General features: G+C 44.7%; 1 protein-coding gene and 1 pseudogene across 2 annotated transcripts in view; one reads left to right on the top strand and one right to left on the bottom strand.

The window, feature by feature from the left end:
• LOC310791192 (A disintegrin and metalloproteinase with thrombospondin motifs 7-like) overlaps positions 1-19,899 on the bottom strand; it is a gene marked incomplete at both ends in the record, with an annotated part of 116,096 nt that extends 96,197 nt beyond the window's left edge. The window contains 5 exons of the mRNA XM_083652876.1: positions 1,305-1,388; positions 6,376-6,572; positions 10,734-10,914; positions 15,571-15,938; positions 19,770-19,899. Coding sequence (XP_083509002.1) covers positions 1,305-1,388; positions 6,376-6,572; positions 10,734-10,914; positions 15,571-15,938; positions 19,770-19,899 — 960 coding nt within the window. The remainder of the gene's footprint in view (positions 1-1,304; positions 1,389-6,375; positions 6,573-10,733; positions 10,915-15,570; positions 15,939-19,769) is intronic.
• Positions 19,900-23,221: 3,322 nt separating this feature from the next.
• On the top strand, positions 23,222-24,364 carry LOC310791191 (relaxin-3 receptor 1 pseudogene; annotated as a pseudogene). Its single transcript has one exon. The product of its transcript is annotated as a relaxin-3 receptor 1 pseudogene (transcript).
• Positions 24,365-24,678: the final 314 nt, after the last annotated feature.

Below are 24,678 nucleotides of genomic sequence, written 5' to 3'. Positions count from 1 at the left end.
GACACACCATTAGATGGTGTCACATGAAATTATATGTTTGTGATCTGAATTGTAATCAGAGACTGTTGAGAACGACTAAGGAGAGAAATCGGGTGTGAGCGAGATGGTTTGGGGCAGTAGTTGGATAGCTGGAGATATATATATGTGTGTGCAGAGCCAGATTAACACCCCCAGGGGCCCCGGGGCACTGAAGCTCCCAGGGGCCCCCCTACCCATCATCCGGATGTTTGGATGTTTTTTTGCCATATTTAGAGGAATATCTCATTTTAAATTAACATTAGTATTATACTGTTATGTTATTATTCCGTTTCTGAGATTCAGTTTCTCACTCACTCATAGGCGATTCTAGGCTTTGCAAAGAGGTAGCACCAGCAGGATAAAGATATTAGTCTGACTGGGGGGTTTCTAGGGGGGCTGTGCCCCCCCTGGACAAAGAAATTTTGTACATTTTAAAGTAAAATGCATGAATCTGATGCACTCTGAGAGCAAAAGGAAGAGGCTAATCTTCACATTAATATCCTCTTCACTGTGCTGTGGCTTTACAATGATGAAAAAATAATTGACATTACATTTCCAATACAAAACAGCAGAGGGTGGCGCAGCACCACAAGCACCCCCACTTCTCGCGCCCCTGGTCACCACTTGCCCACAGGCATCCAATGAGACTAAATCATCAGACTTAATCTTCTTGGAAACACATTTTATTTTGTCCTGATTGGTCTTAGATTTGTGTCATAGTTCTGTGGAGCCCAACATGAGCCCGACAAAAAAAAAAAAAAAAAAAAAATTGGAGGGTCCCTTCACCCCGAGGGCCCCGGGGCACCTGCCCCGGTTGCCCTATGGTTAATCCGGCCTTGTGTGTGTGTGTGTGTGTGTGTGTGTGTGTGTGTGTGTGTGTGTATAGGATGAATCAGCGTGACGTCACTTGCCACCCAGAAATGCGGAACCCCCGCGGCAGTTAATAGTATGAGTTGTGCCAAACAAACGTTAATATCTCAAAAACTATACATCACATCGCTTATATTTTGACATTCTGAGTGTGAGCAGAAGTAGCTCAAGAGTTTGATGTATAATATATGCATGTCGTGTTAAAGTTGTGTGAACTGTCGCTGTTTTTAAAATGTAAACAGAGTTAGCCGGCTAGAGTCATCAGACACACAAGCCTCGCGCCACTCGGGCTCCATAGGGTTCCATTGCACTTGCCACCCAGTGATGCGGTTTGTTTACCAAAATGCTGCTTGGCTGATCCCTCGTATACACATTCTTAGACCATTCTCTGACAACATACAAAAATGTGGTTTTACCTCGTCCTGCTCCAGCAGGATGAGACGAACAACCGCGATGTTGATTGCGTTTCCAATGCTGGCATCCCGGAACAGACCCGACACCTGAAACACACATGAACTATTGTTTAGTCATGCATTTGGGTGTTGATACCTGTTGATACTAGTATTACTGTGAAGAAAAAAATGATATTCATCATTACCGGTAATCATAAAATTGCCCTAATTACCTAATGATGGATGTCGCTCGAGCAAGGATGACATCATCTCTGATGACATAAATCAATGATGACATCACTCGCTGATGACATCATCATTGAGTGCTCGAGCGACATCACCAATTCTGACTATACACTAGTGCACTGCCTGTCGTGCAGTGCCCGTTCCCCTCCCTCCCCTTCTCCCCATTCACCCCTATGCCTCCCCCCCCCCCCACACTGTACTCCATCAGGTCCCCCCTAAGCGCACTCCCCAAGTTTGAAGTCGATCCGACGAACTGTTCTCGAGATACGTGAAGGACAGACAGACCTGGAATTACTGTATAGTATTATATAGATATAGAAATAGATAGATTGTTTTCTGCACTTTTAAATGTGGTAATGGTAATTATAAGACGTTAATATAGTTAAAAGATAGTTGCAGATGATTTGATCATAAAGATAAGTGGACAAGATTTTGCATACCATCTTGAGAGTGGAGATGATTAAAACTGTGGCCAGTTCCCACACATGGAATGTGCCAATGCATTTCTACATTGTAGTTCCCGACACTTTGGTTCTATTCTTCAGCGTGCAAAACGACACTGCCCCCGGAGGATCGGAGCCACATGTGCTGAAAGGTTCTGTTCGTGTTGCGGTGATTTCTTTTTCATTTGTTTCATTTGTCTGAGACACAGCGAGCTGTTAACAGCCGACTTTGAAACGTCAGCCAGATGTGTTGTCGAGCGCGACTGCTTCGAAAAGGCTCGGTCCTCTGTTGAGATAACCACATTAAATGAAGGATTTAACAATATGCTTATCTTGACCAGCCAGCTAGTTCAAAACGACTTTAAAGTTGTTCACAACTATTTAAAAAATCAGTACATCCCTTTGTAGCAGCTACATCTTTGGCAAGCCAATCCATGCTGACCTCATTGGTGTTCAGTGGACCTTGTCAGGGTGCAAATGAAGAAACCCCCATCATGAACAAATACCTTCTTGTTCACTTGACGTCTAATCTTGCCCATAATATCCATTGACTTTAGCTCCTTAGAATCCACCTAATAACTTCTGAACAACAACCGCTTTCCAGACATACAGTCATCCCACAGTCACTTGATGGAACGAATGTAGGGATGTCCGATATTATCGGCCTACCGATATTATCGGCCGATATTAACATAAAAAAATCGATATCGGAAAATATCGGTATCGGTTTTCATGCCGATATTTTTTTTTTTTTTTTTTTTTAAATACAGGGGGAGTCTCACTGAGAGCAATGCTCTCTTTTTCAGGAGTGCCCTGTTCACATTCACACACACATTCATACCTGGAAGCTGACCAGTACAACCACAGTCTGATCTGTTGGCCACTGAGCAGCTCCACTGGAGCGGTTGGGGTTAAGGGCCTTGCTCAAGGGCACCTCAGTGGTGGTAGTGAGGGAGGGGCAAGCGCTGCCTTTTCACTTTCCCCACGCAGATTTATCCTGCTGGTCCCGGGGATTGAACCGACGACCTTCTGGTCACAAGCTCGCTTCTCTAACACTTACAACTTTAACACAACATGCATATTATATATTAAACTCTTCAGCTACATTAAGCTACATTATGTAACTTGTTACGTGAAATTGTGGTGGAAAAAAAGCCCGCTTATATCGGTATCGGTTGATATCGGTTGATATCGGTATCGGAAATTAAGAGTTGGACATTATCGGATATCGGATATCGGATATCGGTAAAAAAGCCAATATCGAACATCCCTAAACAAATGTATTCATATAAAATGCTGCAGATTATTTACTCGACCACATCAGAGTTGTTTGATCATTTCAACAATACTCGTCCGACTAACGCTCGTCAAACGCCATTGATTTTTCTTGCCGCCGGGCAAATAGTTTCTGCACAGAGGTTTGTAATTGGGGCACTGCAGACGCGCATAAAGGAAGTCATTCATCGTAACACTGTTTCGTGTCATAATGTCTCTCTCAGTAGAGCCGTTAGTGCTCACAGATCAACGTGGTGCTCAACGTGTCGCTGGATCAACTTTGATTTGAAATCTTGAAATCCCTTTGCATCATTAATATCATGGATATGATCTCTTCCTTGATAACATACAGTACATACATTCTATTGCTGAGGAGGAGAGACTTTGTACTGTATGTGAATTAGGTGTTGTGGAAGATGAATTTCATTTTGTGTTTCATTGTACGCTATATGAGGAACCAAGATTGTCTCTATTTCAGTTAATGCAAAATAAGAAACCGGAACTATTTTGGTCAGGAGATGATGCGAAGTTGGAATGGTTGTTCAGAGATTAAGTCTTCAGTTTGGCCAGGTTTATTGGGAGGGCTTGGAAACTCAGAATGGAGAAGCTGTTCATCTGAATATATAACTCTGTCTTGTTTATGTTTGAGCATTTTGTAGCTTGTTTGTTGATTTGTTTGTATTGTTGAACTTGAATGATTTGTGTCTTGTAAGCCCAGACGGGCTGGGCACCTTGAATATGGTGCATGACACAGAAATAAAAATCTATCTATCTATCTATCTATCTACAGTATGCCACTCAGTATCTCTAGTACTAACACACTGTACAATTGCCAATATACACAGTGTGTCAGATCCACGTGTCAGATTTTCACCAAAAGTTAATTGCTTCTTTTAAACATTTTAGCCAATTATTACACACGGCCGCCGCGCGGACTCGCACGTAGCTCGGCTGCTGCGTGGCCTCACCTGCCTTGGGGCGGCTGTAGCTCAGGAGGTAGAGCGGGTCGATCATTAATCACTTTGGATAAAAGAGGTCGGTGGTTCGATTCCCGCCTCCTCCAGTCTGCATGTCGAAGTGGTGTGTGTGTGTGCCACATTATATCACTGATGACATCATCTGTGTGTGTGTGTGTGTGTGTGTGTGTGCGCCCCCCTATGACATCACTGATCAGTCTTGTCACAAAGCCTCCTTGTGTGTGTGACATCACTGATCAGTCCTGTCACAATGCCTCCTTGTGTGTGTGTGTGTGTGCGCGCGCGCGCACGCGTCACGCGCCCTTATGACATCACTTTTGACATCATCGCTAATGACATAATCACTGATGACATCACATCATTAGCTAATTAGCCTAATTAACCTTCAGGGTGTGCCCTTTATACACACCCTGAAGACACCCTGAAGGTTTCAGCCCGATCGCACCTAAAACGGCATAGCTGTGGCCGAACACAGAACTTGAAACATCGCCCACATACTCAATTTTAAATACCCTCCAACTCCATTAGCAGAGGTAATAACAAATCTAATTGGTCAACACTGGTCATAATGATCAACATGTGAAAGGAAGTACTGACCTATTTTTGTGAATGGGCTTCTACAAATAACTGCCCTGGCGATCGAGTATGTGGAAAGCATAACACTGGGTAGGTAGGTACACAGCAGAGTACAAAAACATGGCGCTCTTCTGAAGCGGACAACATCGAGAGAGACAATGGAGCATCTGGCCACTTCGGAAGACGATGGCATCACGTATTGTTTGGACACGGCTAAGAGGTTGCTTCCCCTGATACTGAACAAGATTGTTTGCGCAAAACATGAATGGTTTCGGACTTGGAAAGTTCAAAGCCGGAGCAAATAGAGGGACTCGAAAAGACCCATGAGAGGATGTGGGGAATAATGGCTGCTTCCTCTCCACGTATTATTGTCTGTTAAGTCCGTTAGAGCGGCTTCTCTCTGTCGCTCCAATTCCCTTTCCTGATATTCTGTGCTCCTCTGAGAGGCCTGGCTGCAGTAGCTGCGGTCAGGCCAGACATACTGTACTTTGGAAAAACCCCCTCTAATGTGCTAACCAATAACAGACACGGGGTCAGGTCAGCTGACTTAACCCCTGACGAGGAGGAGGGAGTGATGACAACATGTGTGTGATGTCGCCTTCTGAGACAAGACGGATGAGGTGAGAATCGGGGCTGCCGTCCCACAGACACACACACACACACACACACACACACACACACACACGCACGCACACACACACACACACGCGCACACACACACACACACACACACTAAACAAAAGAGGCAAACATTGTGTCACTGCGTTACCAAATATTAGGATGGAAAAAGTGAATCGGAATGTGCTCTTTTTAATGGGGCGAGATGTTTCGCATGATACTGCCTCTAACTTCCTGTGTGAGAAAGTTGGTTTGGACTGAGAACTTTTCCTGCCAAAACATGAAGTCTCTTTCGCATTTTGTCCAAAACGTCATTTCGACCTCGCCTCTTTATCTTGATCAGAGACTGAGAATACGTTTCAGCAGCAGATCGTTTATTAGGGGGTCTGAAAAGATGCTCTTTTTTTTTCTTCTAATCTATTTGTCATTTAACTGACAGGAAAACGTCAGGAATGAAATCATGCTCTTTCCCAGGCATCGATATTTAATGTTATTGAAAAGAAGCAGAGTAAATATCTAAAGTATCCAAGTAAATATGGAAACTGGGCATATATGCTAGTGTAACACTCGGCTCCAACATGTCCGCTTGACTAGCGGGCCTGGCACCTTAGCTGACTGGATATGGCGGATGCTTGGCGTGCGAGAGATCGCCGGATCGAATCCCGCTTGAACTTTACGCTAGCATCACATCGTATCCAGTCAGTGTTTGTAGTTGTAGCAGCGCGGGTGAAGCGCACACGGTGAGCATGCCTGCAAGATTTGTTTTTGCACAAAAATGTATTTTGCTTGCAAAACATGCCATGCCTAGTCCTGTCCTGTCTAGTAGTAGAGATACGTATTCCTATAATATTTCTCTAGTAATCCTATAATATATATATATATGTGTGTATATATATATATATATATATATATCTGGCTGATATATATGTGCATGGTCAGTGCGTATTTTCAGACACTTACGATGTTCATGACAGCGAGTACGTAGCTCTCCACTCCTTTGCTTCCATGGTACTCCACCATTTTTGGGTCGGCCACCACCAACGTCTCCACCCACTTCTCGTTGCTGACGGAGCGCTGGCGAATCCTCCTCTTCCTCTGCTGGCGGCGCTCCCAGCGCTCCCGCTGCCTCTCGATGCCTTCAAACGCTCCGTGCGGATCTGCGGATGGGACGCAGAAACAGACATGTTATTGAGGATGGTGGCACATGAGCGGTGGCTTGATATGACACTCTATATACCTCCAAACCTCAAACTTCCCTGTGGAGTTTTATTATTCTTCCTTCAGTAATTAAATGTCAAAAGTTATTAATGAATGCAGTAGGTGCTATATTTCTCAAATAACGATGATTGGATGTACTGTAGCCTCAAAACTTTTATCAATAGTGACAATATAATGGAATGAAAATACCATTTATCTATTTTTGTGACATTGCTTATTATCTTCACCAGGGAGGTTATGTTTTTACCTTTTTTTTGTTCATTAGTTTGTTAGCAGACGTTATGAGCAGATTTCTATTAAATTTGGTGGCCAGATTTTTTTTTCTTCCAGCCTTAATTATAAAATTAATGGAAATTCTAAATCCTGAGGATATGTTTGCAGCATCAAAAATAAATCTGACTTAAAATCTAAATGATAGAAATGATGTAATTTGGTGTAGCATCATGTTGGAGAATTGTTCAGTGCTGGTGGCTGTTTGTGTTTTGTCCGAGTGCCTCTTACATGTTCAGACTAGGAGGCCAAATCTGATTTGTGAACTTTAGTGACCTATTAATGACTTTATCCAGATTGGTCTGGACGCTCCAAGTCTGATTTGTGTCACTTGTCCCAAACCACATATGGAGGTAGTTTCCAATCTGCTTTCGACTGATGTTACTTGAGTACCGGTACTTTTATTTATCTCAATGGTGCGGACGCGCAGATCCACCAAATCTGATTTGAACGTCACTCGCAACTCATGATCAAATGCTTCTGTGCAGGAAAACCACGTCACCAACGTACGCATTTACTGATGCCCACGTCGTTACCATAGCAACCCATGTAGATATGCTGTTTAGGTCTGGACACACAGATCCGATTTGAGAATCAGATTTGTGGCAATGCGGACACACCGCACCACACAAACCAATCAAGATAATGATGATTAATGACTTCATCAGCAAATCAGATTTGCCTGTAATGTGAACATGGCCTGGCAGCAACAACACCTCAATGAACCATGTAATTCATGTCATTGGCTTCATTGGCTGTTTGTTTGTTTGTTTGTTTTATAGATTCTAATAGTCAAATAGCCCCACTTTGACTGATAATCCCAAGTCAACTCATCATTCAGAAAATCAATTGACCTATTCCGTAAGCATAGAGACCGCCTGCTCAAGTGAGACCGCGCACATTTACTTTTGAATAATTCAAGTTGCAAAACCTGTGCTGAATTCTTAATAGTGTATATTCACCAATATGGGAACCCAGAGTCTATTATTGTATATTCACAAACACAAGTACATCTTAATGAACACTGTAGGATGCTTGATCTCGAGTTTTAAGTGGCTCAGCCAATAAACTCTGTTCTGAGCTCTTGAGTTTATTAGTCAGAGAAAGATTGTGAGATAATAATAATACTACTAATAATAATAATAATTGATTGGATTTATATAGCGCCTTTCAAGACACTCAAAGCACTTCACATAATAAGCGGAGGGAAGGAATGGAGATAGCAGGTGATGGAAAAACAAGACACAGAGTCTAATAATGGCGTGGACTGGATGCAATGTGGACGCGGGGAATATGCAGGTGGCTCGTTTTTATACAATCTCTTCACTTCCATGGTGATGATAACCAGCTTAAAAGTCCAGCTGAAATGCCATTGTGAATGTATCCAACTTCGGTATCATGACGTAGTTACAGAGGCACGTTTCAATAACTATAGCCGTTTTCCCACATGCGCTTTGTACCGCTAAATGACCGGAATGTGGTCTAATGCCTGCATGTGTGAAAGTTGTCGTGCCGGTATAAGCGCGACCCCGTCATCGCGGACATTTCACCAGTTTCGAGCCAGTCAGAAGAGCGGTATGCGCGATAACGGGCGCAAGTATAGAACGGGTCCAGTCATTTGCCGGCATGGGCGAGGTGTACACACGTTGCTTAATGTTCCAGCGGGCATAATCTAATCATTCGCGCACATTAAAGTAAACTGGCGAAATTATCTTGTGATCTCTCCTATCTGCTGCCTGCTCGCTCTCTGGCCACAGTCCTCCTCCTCCTTCAGTCACAGCCCGACAGGGACACAGACGAAGCAAATGCACGAAGCGAAATGTGGAAGTATTTTGCTTACGTTGCCGACAGCGAAGGCAAGCCCGGACACATCAAACGAAGCCAGTCTGTAAAAAGTGCTTCAACGCGACGCAGGTGAACGGATAAACAAGCAAACTTATTTCACCATCAAGAGTTTTGCCGACACGTCACTCCCCACCCGCTCTGCAGTGCCGCCCCGCCCCCCAACATACAGGCAATTTGGCTGCTAGATTCCCATATGCGAGAGCAGAAGTGTGAAGGGAAATGTCCGATATTGACTTACAGGTCATTTTCCGGTACGCATTATGTTACTGTAAGCTATTTTTCTGGAGTTTATTAAGTTGCCTCATATTGTAACACTTATGCAGTACAGAACACCATAGGCTTTTATTTTGAAGGCTGTAAGCGGAAGTGGTTGTGTGTGAAGTAGAGCCCGACCGATACTGGATTTTGGAGGCCGATGCCGATACCGATATTAGGGAGTAAAAAAATTCCGATATCCATATATCGGCCGATATATTCTTATATTATATAATACACACATTATATTACACAATTATTTTTGCAATGATCCCTCAAATATCAAACACTTGACAAAGATATGACTTGACATGACTTGAGATATGTCATGTAGGGAGGATATTTCTACAGCTTATCAATAAACTTTATTGTCCAAAATGACATCAATGCAATGAAACAGTAAACCGAACTCGGAATTTAATAATGATAAATAACTAGAAAATACAAAAACACAAACAGAACAAATATAAAATATAATTTGAGTTAAGAAAAAAGATCGAATATACACGACATGCTGTCTATAACTTAAAAAATACAAAATAAAGAAATATCGGCATATCGGCCAACCTATCGGCCGATACCGATATATCGGTTATCGGCCGTGATTCAAACCTAGTTGAATCAGCCTCCTGCTGTTATTTTCTATTGACAACAGTAGGAGTGCACAGCCTAACCCTCGGTTACATTACAAACACAATATAATGTAAACCTACGTTACTGTGCCTGGTTGGCTCGCTGCGCCCAGTCCCAGAGCAGGAAACCGCAGAGGGAGCTGGACTACATTAAACTACATTGAATGTTTGAGATTTTTGCACGCTTATTAGTGCAGATATTAATATTTCTGGTGGGCTGAGAATCACGTGCGCCTCCTTTGACTTCCGTGCGGTTTTGATGCCCGCCCGGTGTCATGTGACATCGTGCACATAGCAGGGTGAGCCGTGATTGGTCTACGTCCGAGGGGAAATACAGACATATACATACAGACAAAAACCCTCTTCTAGACGGCTTGCCACAGTCTGTGGCTACGCTGTAAAAATAGTAGGTATAACTTTAAGTACTGTAACAATCTGCTGTCTCTTCACATATGGTGAGTGTGTGTGTGTGTGTGTGTGTGTGTGTGTGTGTGTGTGTGTGTGTGTGTGTGTGTGTGTGTGTGTGTGTGTGTGTGTGTGTGAGATGCTCACAAGTCATTTTTTGCAAGTCGAAGTCAAGTCTCAAGTCTTTGAGCTCAAGTCCAAGTCAAGTCTCAAGTCTTTGGTCACAAGTCCAAGTCAAGTCTCAAGTCTCTTATGGATGAGCGTTCTATCATCTGTTACATGCCATCCAGTCTGCTTAGAACACTGCAGCTAAAACTAAGGAATTCAAAGCAAGCATGTACTGTATTATCCTCACTCCTTTATCTATTAGCATACATTATCAGCATTGATTGGATGACATCAGTAGAGATTTCCTTAATGTCAATGCACCAAAAAAATTAAATAAAAAATAAAGATTGTTGACAAGTCCCAAAACTCAAGTCAAGTCTCAAGTCTTTCAGGATGAGTCTCAAGTCAAGTCTCAAGTCACTGTGAGTGAGACTTAAGTGCGACTCAAGTCCAAGTCCCAAGTCCAAGTCCCCATATCTGGTGTGTGTGTGTGTGTGTATGTGTGTGTGTGTGCGTGTGTGTGTGTGTGTGTGTGTGTGTGTGTGTGTGTGTGTGTGTGTGTGTGTGTGTGTGTGTGTGTGTTACCTTTGACCCCGCAGGTACCGTTGACAGCTGGTTTCCCTGAGATGGGCTGCGCTACCCGACTCCAGAGGGGGGCGACATGGCGTTTGTAGATGACATGGGCCTGCGACGCGGCGGCCTCTTCACTCGCCTGCTCCAACGGCCGGATGAAGAACTCCTCATCGGACAGCTTGAACAGTCCTGTCTACAGAAGAGCAGGGCCGTCAGACAGCTTGAACAGTCCTGTCTACAGAAGAGCAGGGCCGTCAGACAGCTTGAACAGTCCTGTCTACAGAAGAGCAGGGCCGTCAGACAGCTTGAACAGTCCTGTCTACAGAAGAGCAGGGCCGTCAGTGGTTTTCTCCTCATCTTCTCTGATACTCTCTACTAAAAGCCCCAAATGAAATCATCTTCTCTTGCTATCGGGGACCCTTACAGAGAAAACACATGAACTTCACATGTGAAAAATCACATGTGATCACAAGTGAAAAATCACATGTGATGGCATGTGATCACATGTGATTTTTGCACATGTGCAATTTCGCATGTGATCACATGTGAAAACATGTTAAATTTCACATGTGAAAACGTGGAACACATGTGAAACATGTGATTTGCGCATGGGAAGCGTGTGGTTTTGGAACATTTTCACATGTGAAATGTGTGAAACCCATGTCAATTACCATGTGATTACATGTGAAACCTATGTGATTACATGTGAAACCCATGTAAATGTTGTTTTCCACATGTGGCAAAACATGCTGGTATACAACATGTGTGGCAAAACATGTTATCCCATGTTATAACATGTGATCACATGTTTTTTCCACGTGTGAAAATGTTCCAAAACCACACGCTTCCCATGGGTTTCACATGTGTTCCACATGTTTTCCACATGTGAAATTTAACATGTGGACACATGTTTACCACATGTGAACCTCATGTGTCTTTTCTGTAAGGGCAGGTCAGAGTGACACACAAGCATCTCTCTCCCTCTTTCTCTCTCTGTCTCAGTTAGTGTTTCAATCTATTCCAAAAAGTACCGGTGAGCAACGACACCTGCACCTGACTCTGACTCACACCCTGGCCCTGAAGCACTGTGCTGATCGACTGGCTCCAGTGTTCACTGACATTTTCACACCTCACTGGAGACATGCCGCGTACGTACCGGGTTGCTTCAGGACCTCAACTAAAATCCCCCCACTCCTGGAGCCCCCTGCAGCTCATCCAAAGAGCCAACAGGGTCTGTTTGCACATCAGCTGTAACTGCACACGAGGCAGTTGTGTGGTTGTGTAAGTTCTCACAGGCTGAGGTTCAGATGTTCAGCAGAGCCCCCCCGTGCTCCTGCTTCCAGTGCCACTCGAGGATGTCTGAGGCAATTTCCACCTCCCCGACGCCCCAAACCACGGCAAGAACATCCATCTACATGACGTGCGACAGGGAGAAGAACACTGAGGAAACTCAACCCAGAAGCGGCTCCTTGCCAAAAACTAATTCCATTTCCCAACTGCTTTTATTTCACCCCCTGCCCTTTAGTTTTTATTCCCTTCCAGCTTGTGTTCCCATTTCCCAGTCCCTGGTTCTAACTCTCAGGAGTCCCACAGAAAGCGCTGCTGGGTTCAGTTGTCTAGATGGACACAGAGTCTGCCTCCTGACCCAGTTTGGTTGGGACACATACAGTGAAAATCCACAGTAGTACTGGACACACGGGGTGTGGTGGACCCAGAGATGTTCACAAGTCATTTTTTGCAAGTCCAAGTCAAGTCTCAAGTCTTTGAGGGGCAAGTCTCAAGTCCCTATGGATGAGTGTTCTATCATCTGTTCCATGCCATCCAGTCTGCTTAGAACACTGCAAAAACTAAGGAATTCAAAGCATGTACTGTATTATCCTCACACCTTCATCTATTAGAATACAGTAGCAGCAATGATTAGAGATGACATTAGTAGACATTTCCTTAATTTTAATGCACCAAAAAAATTAAAAATGTAATTAAGAAAAATAAAGATTGTTCACAAGTCCCAAACCTTCAGGTCCAAGTCAAGTCTCAAGTCTTTGAGGACGAGTCTCAAGTCAAGTCACTGTGTGTGTGTGTGTGACTTAAGTGCGACTCAAGTCCAAGTCTCAAGTCCAAGTCCCCATCTTAGCCTGGACCACAACAAAATTAACTTCTGTAGTTTTCCCAATGGAGGATTTATGAAGACAGCACTTTGAATGGGCAGATGTCTGGGTGTTGCACCAATGCATGCATCTTTTTGTGCTCAATTATTATGAAGAGAGTTGTTAGTCCCCGTGGCATTTTGCATGTATAAGTATTTACATGCAAAATGCCACAAGAACATTTACTCTGGCATTTGCAAGCATTGCAAATGAAAATAACCTGTTCATGCGCAGCCTAAAATACGCAAAAAAAAATCTCTGCAGCCTGCAACGTACTGTGTACATTGTTGCCTAAAATATGCTAAGTTCATATTTAATGTAGATGTCATGTCTTGTCATTCTTTATATCGAATGCTGTGAGGAGAGATTTCATAGTGAGTTGAGACAATGTAAAAATTTATGTCAGCAGTGGAGTGACAGTGTGCCTATATACGGGATGTCATACTCCAAATACAAGTTGAGTCTTTAAAGGTCTGACATTCATCTTTCGTGAAATTTTTATGCAGGACAAGAATCATCTTTCATTATGTATTTCAAATGCATGAATAATGCATCCTCCATCTGATTGATCGGTAGTAGCTATTGATCATAGCACCATTTCCCCCAGTTCAAATGACGCTGAGTGGTGGCAGTGCAAGAAGCATTTCAATTCGATATGCAACCCTGGCACCACATGACAGACAGACAGACACACAGACAGACACACACACACACACACACACACTCACACACACACGATGAAAAGTGCTTTGTGCTCTTAGCACGTTAGCGTAAATGGCTAATGTGCTAAGAGAGGAGCATGTATCATTAATTTACAATGTGTCACAAAACAAAGCTGTTGACTGATAAGGTGGAAATGACTTTTCGCACCCCTCCAGATTTGGATGACACATATAATGGCATACATCAGAATAACAAAGTGAGATAAATGCTCAAACTTTGCATAAAATGTTAAATGTGAAGCCTAACTGTTGCCAAGAAAGTCGTCCTGAAGGAATGGAAGTCCCCCTCTTCACCCTCTTTTCAATTGTGGCTGACGGATACGACGTCTGTTATACGGCTGGAGAGACTTAGGTTCCTGAGGACCGACTCACTTAAGAAATTCTCTGCCATTTTAGGACCTGTTTCTAACGTACCTCGTTGAGGTTGGGGCCGGGGCGACAGGTGATTCGCCACACTGGTTCCTCATGGACCCCCTGTGTGTGATCCCGGGCACAGTACCTCTTACAGGCATGTAAGCGCCTTAGGCGACTGGTACTGTAGCACAACTTAATACTGAATGTTGATAAATAATATGTTTTTTGTTTTGTTTTTTCTTTTCTTTTCCTGTGTCTGAGCCTGTTTGTCTTGTTCCTATGTTGTTCAAAAAAATAGAAAAAAAAAATAGAAAAAAAAAAATATATATATATATGTGACAGCATAGACCCAAAGCTCCCCGGCTCCTCCCTCTTCAGCCATCAGGTCCACAGATATTCTGCCTCATTCTGTTACATTTTGTGCCAGAAATCAATATTTCCAAGCTGAAGCTCAGTCTCAGCTGCATCATGCAACAAGACAGTAATGTGAAACACTCAAAACAAGCCGTGATGAGAATGGCTGAAGAAGCACAATACGTTTATAGTTTTGGAATGGCCTTAGACAAAGTGCACACCTAAATCCCGCTGACATGTTGTGGCAGGATCAGGAAACAAGCGCGTCATGCTCAAAGACCAATAAATGTCACTAAGTTAGGCAGCTCTTCACTGAAGAATGGGCCAAAGTTATTCCATGGTGCTGTGAGAGGTCACAGCAATTACCACAGGAAGCATTTGGTTGCAGTGATTGCTGCTAAAGGCGGGGCAACCAGTTATTGAGTGTAAGGTGGCAATAACCCATTGGGTGTTAAATTAAAAAAAAAAGATTAGAATTAGTAAATTAGTAAAATTAGTATTAACATGTGTATTCATTCAGGGTCCCTTTTATTAATACATTTTGGTTGAAGATCTGAAAACGTTCTGTATCAAAAGTATGCAGAAATCACAGCACTTTCTTACACAAATCTCTCACAATCTCTGCCAATTTCCCCAAACTTCTCTGAATATATGACGACTCGTATAGGATTCATTTGAAGGGGAAACGGCCATTTTTTTTAAACATTTATTATGACTTGAAACTGGATTATTTTGCACTCATATTCGAGGAGGTTTATGTCTGGATCCTGGTTACTGTTCCAGTGCAAAGCATTGACAAAATGGCAAAAGATAATTCCCCCCACAGTCTATCATAAAGGATTCTTTATTGATCCCATCCAGAAGAAATAGCTCCAGTGTTGCCTCTCTGCTCTCACCTACTTACTGCCATCTTTGTTTAGTTTAACTGCTGACACGCAGTGAATGCAGCTGAATGGGGTTGTTTAGTTGATGACGGTCTTGGTAATTTGGACCATTGAACAAATGGCTTCATAGAAGGTTTTTTAGCCCCAAAATAATTTCTATAAATGTATAATAAACTACTAATTCTGGATGACATCACACATTTTGCTTGTTTGACTGCGGTTACTTTTATTATCCGTGTACATAATCCCAGAATTACTGTTTCAGTTAGAACCCAAAAGAGAGATCATTCAATATGAAGGTTTGACTTAGGCAAAAAACAGTTTGGAATATAAGCTTTTTTGAAGTTATTTTGAGAAGCGACGAACAGTGTGCACATAATCCACTCACCAGTCCATCACAGGTACTGATGGCCGCTCTGCCTCTCACGGTGGCCTCCTCCCACACTTCGCCTAAGAAGTAGCACTGGGAAGAGCCGGGCGCGGCGATTTTGGCCCCGTCCAGGCCACCGTACCTCCTCTCCGTCAGGAAGCCCGGAGCGAGCAGGTGCGGGTTGAGGGTGAGGTTAAAGTGCAAACTGTGGCCCCCGTGCTGCAGCTGGTAGAAGACCCGCTGGGAGTCGGCCGGCCCCTCGGAGGCGTCCCGGCGCTGGACGTGGCTCGCATGGTGGGACAGGAAGCTGGACAGGAAGTGACCTTTGGCGTCGACTCGAGTGGGGTGAACCACTTCGTACTGCAGCGCCTCCTGGAGAAAGCTCTCTGTCAGAGCCACGGTGGTGGGGACAGAAGAAGATGTACAAGGGTTATCAAATCAACCATTGACTGTACGGTTGTAAACAAAACTGGGGAAACTAACAAAAAAAATGAAGACGAAAATTTACGGATGTCTTCTTAGTTAATCTGTCATGTTAATGATGTTTGAATACAGCCACAGTATACACCGAGTCTGCTACAGGAACGCTGCCAAGTGCAGCACACACAGCGACAAAGAAACGTTTCACAGTGGATGAAACGTTTCACAGTGGATGGCTCAATTCTCTCAATTCAATTAATGAATGAATGAATTCTCAATTAAACTCATATTAGCAGAGTGGTGCTCCTGTTCTCTCGACACGTGTGCAGGTGAAATGTGTCGAAGATCTGAGGTTAAACGTATTCCTCTCTGATAAAGACGTTCTGTCATTTCCACAGAGATTTGAATGCATTCAACCAGTAGGGGGCCTTCATCTATCATGCTGAGAGCGGTACTGACAGAAAGCAGGTACTGACAGAAAGCAGGTACTGACAGAAAGCAGCGCTGCATTAAAGAGAGGACCTTCATAAGCGACCTCTTCCTGGAACATCTTTGCAGACTTTCCTGTGAGACCCAACTGCGTACAGTCAAACTCCTCTGCCTATAAACAGCAGTACTGTGTAGCTACAGTACAGACGCTGGCTGGCAGTTGGTGCACATCAGTCACTGCAGTTGAAGAGATGCATCGTCCAACTGATTCTATAGGGATTTGTTAGTGAGAACATTTTCAGTCTGACAGGCCTAGCTAGCACCGACAACAGAAGTGAATATCACCAGTTGCCTGTAGCAACTGAGAAACACCTGGTGTGGATTTAAACCAATATTCTGCACGGATGAGTGTCAGTCTAGCAGATGGTAGATGGTAAAACTTTCCACATGCACCTAAAATCCGCAGTAGCCCAATACTAAAACGTGCTGCAAAGTCTACTATGTAGTACTATGATTTTCGCCCTTCACTGTCGGGATTCTGGAAGGCCGGCCTACGAAATAACCCTTCAGCGGGAGGCAGAACTCGCCATCTTCGGCTGCTCGGAGTCCTCTCTGAGTCTGAACTTTCACTACAGCTGTGCAACAATCTCTGACGCTGGGGACAACTGTTGCCAAAAAACGTATTCTTAAGGAATGGAAGTCCCCCTCTCCGCCCTCTTTCCAATTGTGGTTGACGGACATGATCTCTGTTATAAGGATGGAGAGACTCCGGTTCCTGAGAACCAACGCACTTAGAAAATGTCGAACTATATGGGACCCGTTTTTAGCCTACCTCGACGAGGTTAGGGGCGACGGGTGACTCGCCCGGCTGGTTTCCTATTAGACCCCATGCAGGAGATCCCAAGTACATCGCTTACAAGCACATAAACACCATACGTGGCTGTAATATTGTAATATTGAATGTTGATTATGTTTGTACGTTTTTGTTTCTTTTATTTTCTTGTGTCTGAGCCTGTTTGTCTGTTTTGTTGGTGTTCTATTTATTTTTTTGAAAATAAAATATATAAAAAAAAACATCTCTTTTAACCAAATACACACAAACAATTACACTACATTACAACCTTTACTCAAGCAGCCATGTCCCACAGGTCTATTCATTCATTGTTTACCATCACACCCAGGTGTTAGTAAGCGGTGCAGACATCATCAGCCTATCAGTGGCTGTCATAAATCACTGATGACATCACAACTGCTTAAGTGACATCAGCGATGACATAGTAAGACATCACTGATGATGTGATCATGTTGGATACGCGATGATGGATGCATGCATCACTGATGACTACTGGCTGCTGTCGGGCGGAAACATTGTATCTTCAAATTTTGCCATTTTCTTTTTATTTCATAAATGGATTTAGTGGGTACCCAAAAATAACCTGTGAAAGTTTCAGGTACTTTGGACCAGCGAAATACGTTATATGACTAGTTATTAATGTACTTATTACTATTAGACTATGTTAAAATGTGAATGTTTCTTTCTTTCTTGTGAAAAATTGCTTTTTTGGAGATACAAGGTTTCCCGCCCGACAGCGACGCGACTAGAGTATAAGACATGACTGATGATGTCACAATATGACATCCCTGATAATGGCACAATGTCTATGACATCATCAGTGGGACATCATCAGTGGGTAGTATGACATCATCAGCCACCACTGTCCCACTCGATGATTGGGAGACATGAAGGGGGGGGGGGGGGGGGGGGGGCGTTTGCATGCTCAGTTGAAGGATTCTGTCCAGCACTTATAAGTGACAGACGGACATTGCGTCCCATAACGGACGGAAGAACAGAAGGACACAGAAGAAAAGAAGGACACACAAAGTCACTTAAGCGGCTGCAGCGCTTAAAAATGAATATAAAATTCAATTCCAAGTCTTTTGCAAGTTTCACGTCTGTGCTCGAGATCGGCAACAACCATCTTATTTGCCCGGATATTAATGCTGCCAATGAAAAACTTGACTGCTGTAACCAATTTGCATAAGCATGAGTAGGATACTGTGGTGGTTCCATGGACTGTAAAAGGGTGGTTCTGGTTCCCAAAATGGGGTCCAGGGACCACCACCAGTGGTGAGAATTTTTTTTTTGGTCCATTACTGCACTGCCTAGAAGTTAGCACAACAATAGAATGAATGAGATGTTGTCTACATCTCTCTCCACTGCTACCTCCCCAGATAAGTGATGGGCAGTTACAATATGCAATCCGTACAAAGTCACGTCTCACAAAAACAATCCTCACAGATGTTCCTCGGGGAGGAGGGGAGTCTGTGGTCTACTGCTTTTCTATTTGAGGTCCTTGGCATGAAGAGCTTTGGAGATCCCCCTGGGTGCCCGTTATCACCTGAAACCTAGAACGTCTGGAGGCTGACAGGACTCACTTTGTTCCTCAAGTGGACATGGTTGATTTATACAACAGGACTGTGTGTGTTCCAGTTGCTTCTGTCATCTCAAGAGCCCCCTTTTCCCCCACAACACACGATCCACTCACTGACTGCACCAAGGGGCAGGCCGCAAGGTCAGATGAGTACAACAGGATGAAGGGGGAGGGGGAGGAGGAGGAGGGGGAAGAGGAGGAGGAGGGGGAGGAGGAGGAGGTCAGGGAGGGGGAGGAGGAGGAGGGGGGGAGGAGGAGGAGGAGGAGGAGGTCGGGGAGGGGGAGGAGGAGGAGGAGGAGGTCGGGGAGGAGGAGGAGGAGGAGGAGGAGGAGGGGGAAGAGGAGGAGGAGGAGGGGGAATAATGGTCTACTACAAGTCAAGTGAGAATTAATTATTTGATGTGATATCATTTGGGCATGACTGGAGGATGGGGGTCATCCCCTGAAGTTGTGTTTGCTCTGAGGTCAAAGGTCATGCTCGGCTCCATGACAGCGCCCCTGCAGCTGGCAGGGGTGCAGTTGTCTTGCTCAAGCTAGCACACACTCCATCATTCAGTGCTGAGTGACTGAGATGGGGGATTTGAACCTATACCTGGGGTCACAGTGGAAGGTCATCTTAACAGGCCACCCTTGCAAAAATGTGGGGTTTAATTGCGTTAACGATGTCTTTCTGCAGCCTGACGACGAACACAGTGATGAAGCACCCAGTCGGGTCAAACCTGGCATGCTGCAGCTGAAGACGAGGCGTACTTGGCGGAGTGACATGCGCCCTGCAACAACAATGTGCACAACAAACGCTGACAATAGCCCTGTATATATCACATCGAGTGGATGCGGGCAAGGGCTGTTACCGATACGCTATCTTCCTCCACCGTTAGTTCAACACGTCTAAATAACGTTTAGTTCTTCTGTTTTGACAAGCTTGCTTTGACTGACCTGATGTATGTGATAAACCCAAAGTTTTGGTGTTTTCCAGCACCGCCAGAAGCCCCAGTGCGATGAAAAAGTAGACGGGAGGAAATCCTCCTTGTCCGAAAGCGTGGAGCCCGCAGTCCAAGTGGATCATGTTGTCAGGAGGACGGTGGTGGTGGTGGTGGTAGGCTATATATTAGAACAAGCATCTAATGCCTTCCAGCACGGCCGCTGATTGTCATTTTCAAATCAGAACCATCTGGAGTAACACTTTCGCTCGGGTGCGCGATCCATGCATTTAAAAAGCTCACAAACTGAGACAGTCCCAGCTAGTAAACGTGTCCAGCAGCATCAGATGATCCACACATTGTTTTTGTTGCATTCCTTGGACTTGAACGTGTTTGTTTAACTCTGTGTTGTTGACGTTTGCTCACGACAAGCTGCCCCCCTCTCTCTCCATCAACAGTCTCCTCCAGTCCCGACAGCCTGTGACAGCTCGAAACTTTCCTTGACAAACTTAACTTTGTGGAGAGAGCGAGAGCCACGCCCACCGGGTGGGTGGACTTATAAAGAGAATAGACAGTAGCGGCTGGTGGCTTAAAGGGGAACTGCTATATATCGAGAGGCCAAAGTGACCGCCTACTTCCTGCGTCAGCAGCACTGTACCAGAGATTTTCATCCGCCATTTATTTTCCCATAGACATTTCGTAAAATGCTTATGAGAATAGTTTTACTTTTTCAAACCAAACGGATCAGATATATTTAGAATCGGGAGAGACCATAGAACATTTCGCTCAGACCAAAGAAAAACAAAAAAAAACATCGAAAAATATTTTCTTTAAATCCGCAGTTTTTTTATGTTTTGGTCCGAGTGAAATGTTATGTGGCCTCTCTCCTGTTTCTAAATATATCTGAACCGTTTGGTTTGAACAAGTAAAACTATTTTTATAATCATTTTACGAAATGTCTATGGGAAAATAAATGGCGGATGAAAATCTCTGGTACAGTGCTGAAGCAGGAAGTGACATTTCACTTTGGCTGACATGTTATCATAGAGCATTGGTGTTCCCATTCCCAAACTGGTGTGTCAGGGGAACTCAGGGGTCCAGAAGTTCCCAGGTCCTCAGATCTTCTCAAGTGGGACTCCGTGGTCGAGAGTAGGCTAGTGGTTTATGTGGCTACTTGAAGCTTTGGGAGTCCCTGGACAAAGAAAAGGCAGCAGTATTAACTCTTGCATTTGTGCTGCAATTCAAGTGAAACTGTTGCATAGAGCTGATCATGCAGCCACAGGGTTGCAAAATGCAATGGGCTCGTTTAAAGGAGTGTCCAAAGCTATCATGCTTCCACAAAGTGGCATGCTGAAACTCACAAAGGCCATCATCATCACTGTTTGGCTTTGAGACCAGATGTGTCCGATCTTTGCGCCCCCCCTAGCGGAAGAAAAAGGCACTGCGCCATTTGTGTGTGCGTGTGAGTGTGCGTGCGTGCGTGCGCGCGCGCGCGTGTGTGTGTGTGTGTGTGTGTGTGTGTGTGTGTGTGTGTGTGTGTGTGTGTGTATGTTTTTTTTTTATAAGATAGAAAGGCATTACAGTGGTACACTTTGAACATTATTCACCTCCCTCCACTTCCCATTACTGGTACAGAGCTGGGGTGAGAAAGTTCTAATAGCAACCAAACAATACACATGAACGGGCATGACGGGTACGTTAAGCCCATGTCACACCACTCAAAATGATTTGATTTGGCCTAAACACGGACAAACGAGGATTGAACATGTCAAATCTGACCAAACATCTCCAAACAAGGACCGACAGCCACCAAACCAACACCTGCGTTTGTTTGTTGTAGAACGTTTGATTGGTGTGCCATGGTGTGTGTGTGTGCGTGTGTGTGTGTGTGTGTGCGTGTGTGTGTGTGTGTGTGTGTGTGTGTGTGTGTGTGTGTTAAGCCCATGGATGGGGCTAAAAGGATGGCCAACCTGTTGGGGAGATAGAAAGATACAGATAGACATACACACACACACACACACACACACACACACACACACACACACACACACACACACACACACACACACACACACACACACACACACACACACACACACACACAAACCCGGGGACGTGAAGTCAAGATTCACAATAAAATAGGAAACACTGAGACAAATTACATTAAACATATATTAAAGTGTCTTTAATAAAGGTTTCAGGGGGGAAGGGGTCAAAGGTTAACTGAAGACTCCTCCCGTCCGGCCCGTCTCTGGCTTTTAGCCTCCTCAATAAAGGGCGCTCTCGCTGTCCTGTGGGCAGAGCAGAGAGAGAACGCTGAGCCTTTCTGATCACCTTTGTGGGACCCAGCTTTTCCCCCAGTGATAATAGAGACTCACTTGAAACGATAATCTTCTTAGCAGCCTCTTGGTGGAAGTCAGAGAGAGAGGTGTTGTCTGCTCGCTCCTCTGGTCCAAACTGACTCACCATGCTGATAGGAAACTGGATGAGTAAATGCCTCCCTGATTACCTGCTCAGCCGCAGACTTCCTCTGCTGCTCCCCTGGCTACAGGTGTGACCCCAAGGCCAAACTGCACCAAGGGATCTGGGTGCGATATTCTTTTCCCAGGATAATGACGGCATGTCCCGCCTGCAATTTTTTCTAGGATGCCGAAGGCATACATGTTTTAAACAGCTTAAATGTGGGGGAATTAAAATGTTTACTTTGTCAGTCTGCCTATATGCCAATACTCAGTACCCATGTGCAGTTGATTGGCCAACTTCATCACACACGCACGCACGCACGCACACACACACACACACGCACACACACACACACACACACACACACACACACACACACACACACACACACACACACACACACACACACACACACACACACACAGATTGATATAGATGTGTGTTATTCTTCTTTCTTCTTCATCTTCATCATCATCACCTTATGATTATTATGATTATGATGATGATTATATTTTGCAGGTTTGTTGTAAAATAGCTACGTGTTTGTTTTGATAGGTGCTCTAAGGCAGTTAATTATTATTCCTTGTGGCACCCTGTTGTTGTGCGCCTTTTACGCACGGTCCTCCATATGCGTCATAGGTCTATAGTTGATTGGCTATTATGTCAGATGAATACAAATTCAAGACAATAAATTCACAGACCTAACGGCGTGAACCTATTAGGTTAGTAACTGGATTGAGGTCTTGAGGATGCTTATGGCTTTGTTTGGCTCATCATCACGTCTCGTTCGACCAATCGTGGATCAGCAGCGAAGCGTCACATCTGTATAAAAACAGGTCCTGGCGCAGCGGCTGTCATTCAGACAGATGTGATGAAGACAAGGGCTGAAGTTAGAAGGGCAACCTACCTCATGCAGCGTCTGGACTGTATTTTCATTTTGATATGCCCGCCGTAGAAAGCCTGGTTCGAGTTGAGGCGTCAGCTGATGCTTTCCTAACTTCGAAGATGGATGAAATATGGAACCAGAGTGCAGCGGTGAACGGGAGCTCGTCCGGAGGAGAGGACAGATTCAGCAATCTCGATGACATCGACCGCAGCCACATCCTCAGGATCCTCATCTCGGTGGTCTACTCTGTGGTTTGCGCAGTGGGTTTAGTGGGGAACTTGCTAGTGTTTTTCCTCATGAGGTTGAGACAAGGTCGAAAAAAGTCCACCATCAATTTTTTCATCATCAACCTGGCCGTAACGGACTTCCAGTTCGTGCTGACTCTGCCCTTCTGGGCCGTGGACACCGCGCTGGACTTCAGCTGGCCGTTTGGGAACGCGATGTGCAAAATCATCCTCTCCGTCACCGTGATGAACATGTACGCCAGCGTGTTTTTCCTCACTGCAATGAGCGTGACCCGGTACTGGTCTGTCACCTCGGCTCTGAAGAGACGCGCAGGCAGGAGGGCAGGACGTGTGAAGTGGGTGTGCGCGGTGCTCTGGGTCTCGGCAACTGTCGCCACCGCGCCCACAGCTGTTTTCTCCACCGTGACGGTCGTCGCCGGGGAAAAACTCTGCCTTCTCAAGTTCCCAGACGGACACGACTGGCTCGCCCTCTATCACGTTCAGAAAATCTTGGTAGCTTTTGTCATTCCAATGCTCATAGTCTCCGTCAACTATATGATGCTCTTACGCTTCATAAGACAGAGGAGCATGCACACTGACAACCCGAGCCGGAGGTCCAGAGTCACCAAAACAGTTACTATAGTAGTTTTGTCTTTCTTTCTCTGCTGGATGCCAAATCATGCCATCACCTTTTGGGGAGTCTTGGTCAAATTTAACGTCGTCAATTGGGACAAATGGTACTACATGGTGCACGCCTACGTGTTCCCAGTGACTGTCTGCTTGGCGCACGCAAACAGCTGTTTGAACCCGGTGCTCTACTGCCTCATGAGGCGAGAGTTCAGGAAGATGATCAGGGATTTGTTTTGGAGAGTCTCCACTCCAGCCATCAACAAGGCCTGTGCGATACACACTGTTTCTGCAACCACCAAGGAAACCCGGGGAGTACCTCTCCAAACAATGGACAACGAACAGCACACAGTGTCCATCATAGAGAGAAAAGGCTTCTCCAGCTCAAACCTGATTCTTTCACACACCTGAAATCTTCATTCGGATGAAAAGGACACCTCGGCTGTTCCTATAAATGTATGCCACTCACTTTAATGGTCAACTTGATCGGAGTTGCAGTTACGCGTCATTACGCGCGCGTAATGCGCTTGCCGCTGTCCCAAACATGAACAGTTAACATGGCCATACAGCGATGAAGATGCAAAGACGTATAACTATGTTTGTTGTCATATCCGCAAAACATGTAAGTGCATTGGGGCATTAATTTAAATCTGGCAACGTTACAGCATTACCTGCTGATTCCAACGAAGCAATGGAATCACAATCACAATCAAAGACTATATAGA

This window comes from Poromitra crassiceps, assembly GCF_964638095.1.
Source record: "Poromitra crassiceps genome assembly, chromosome: 16".
In the NCBI taxonomy this organism is placed as follows: Eukaryota; Metazoa; Chordata; class Actinopteri; order Beryciformes; family Melamphaidae; genus Poromitra; species Poromitra crassiceps.
The sequence above is the reverse complement of the archived record's forward strand: the minus strand, read 5'-3'. Positions and strand labels throughout refer to the sequence as shown.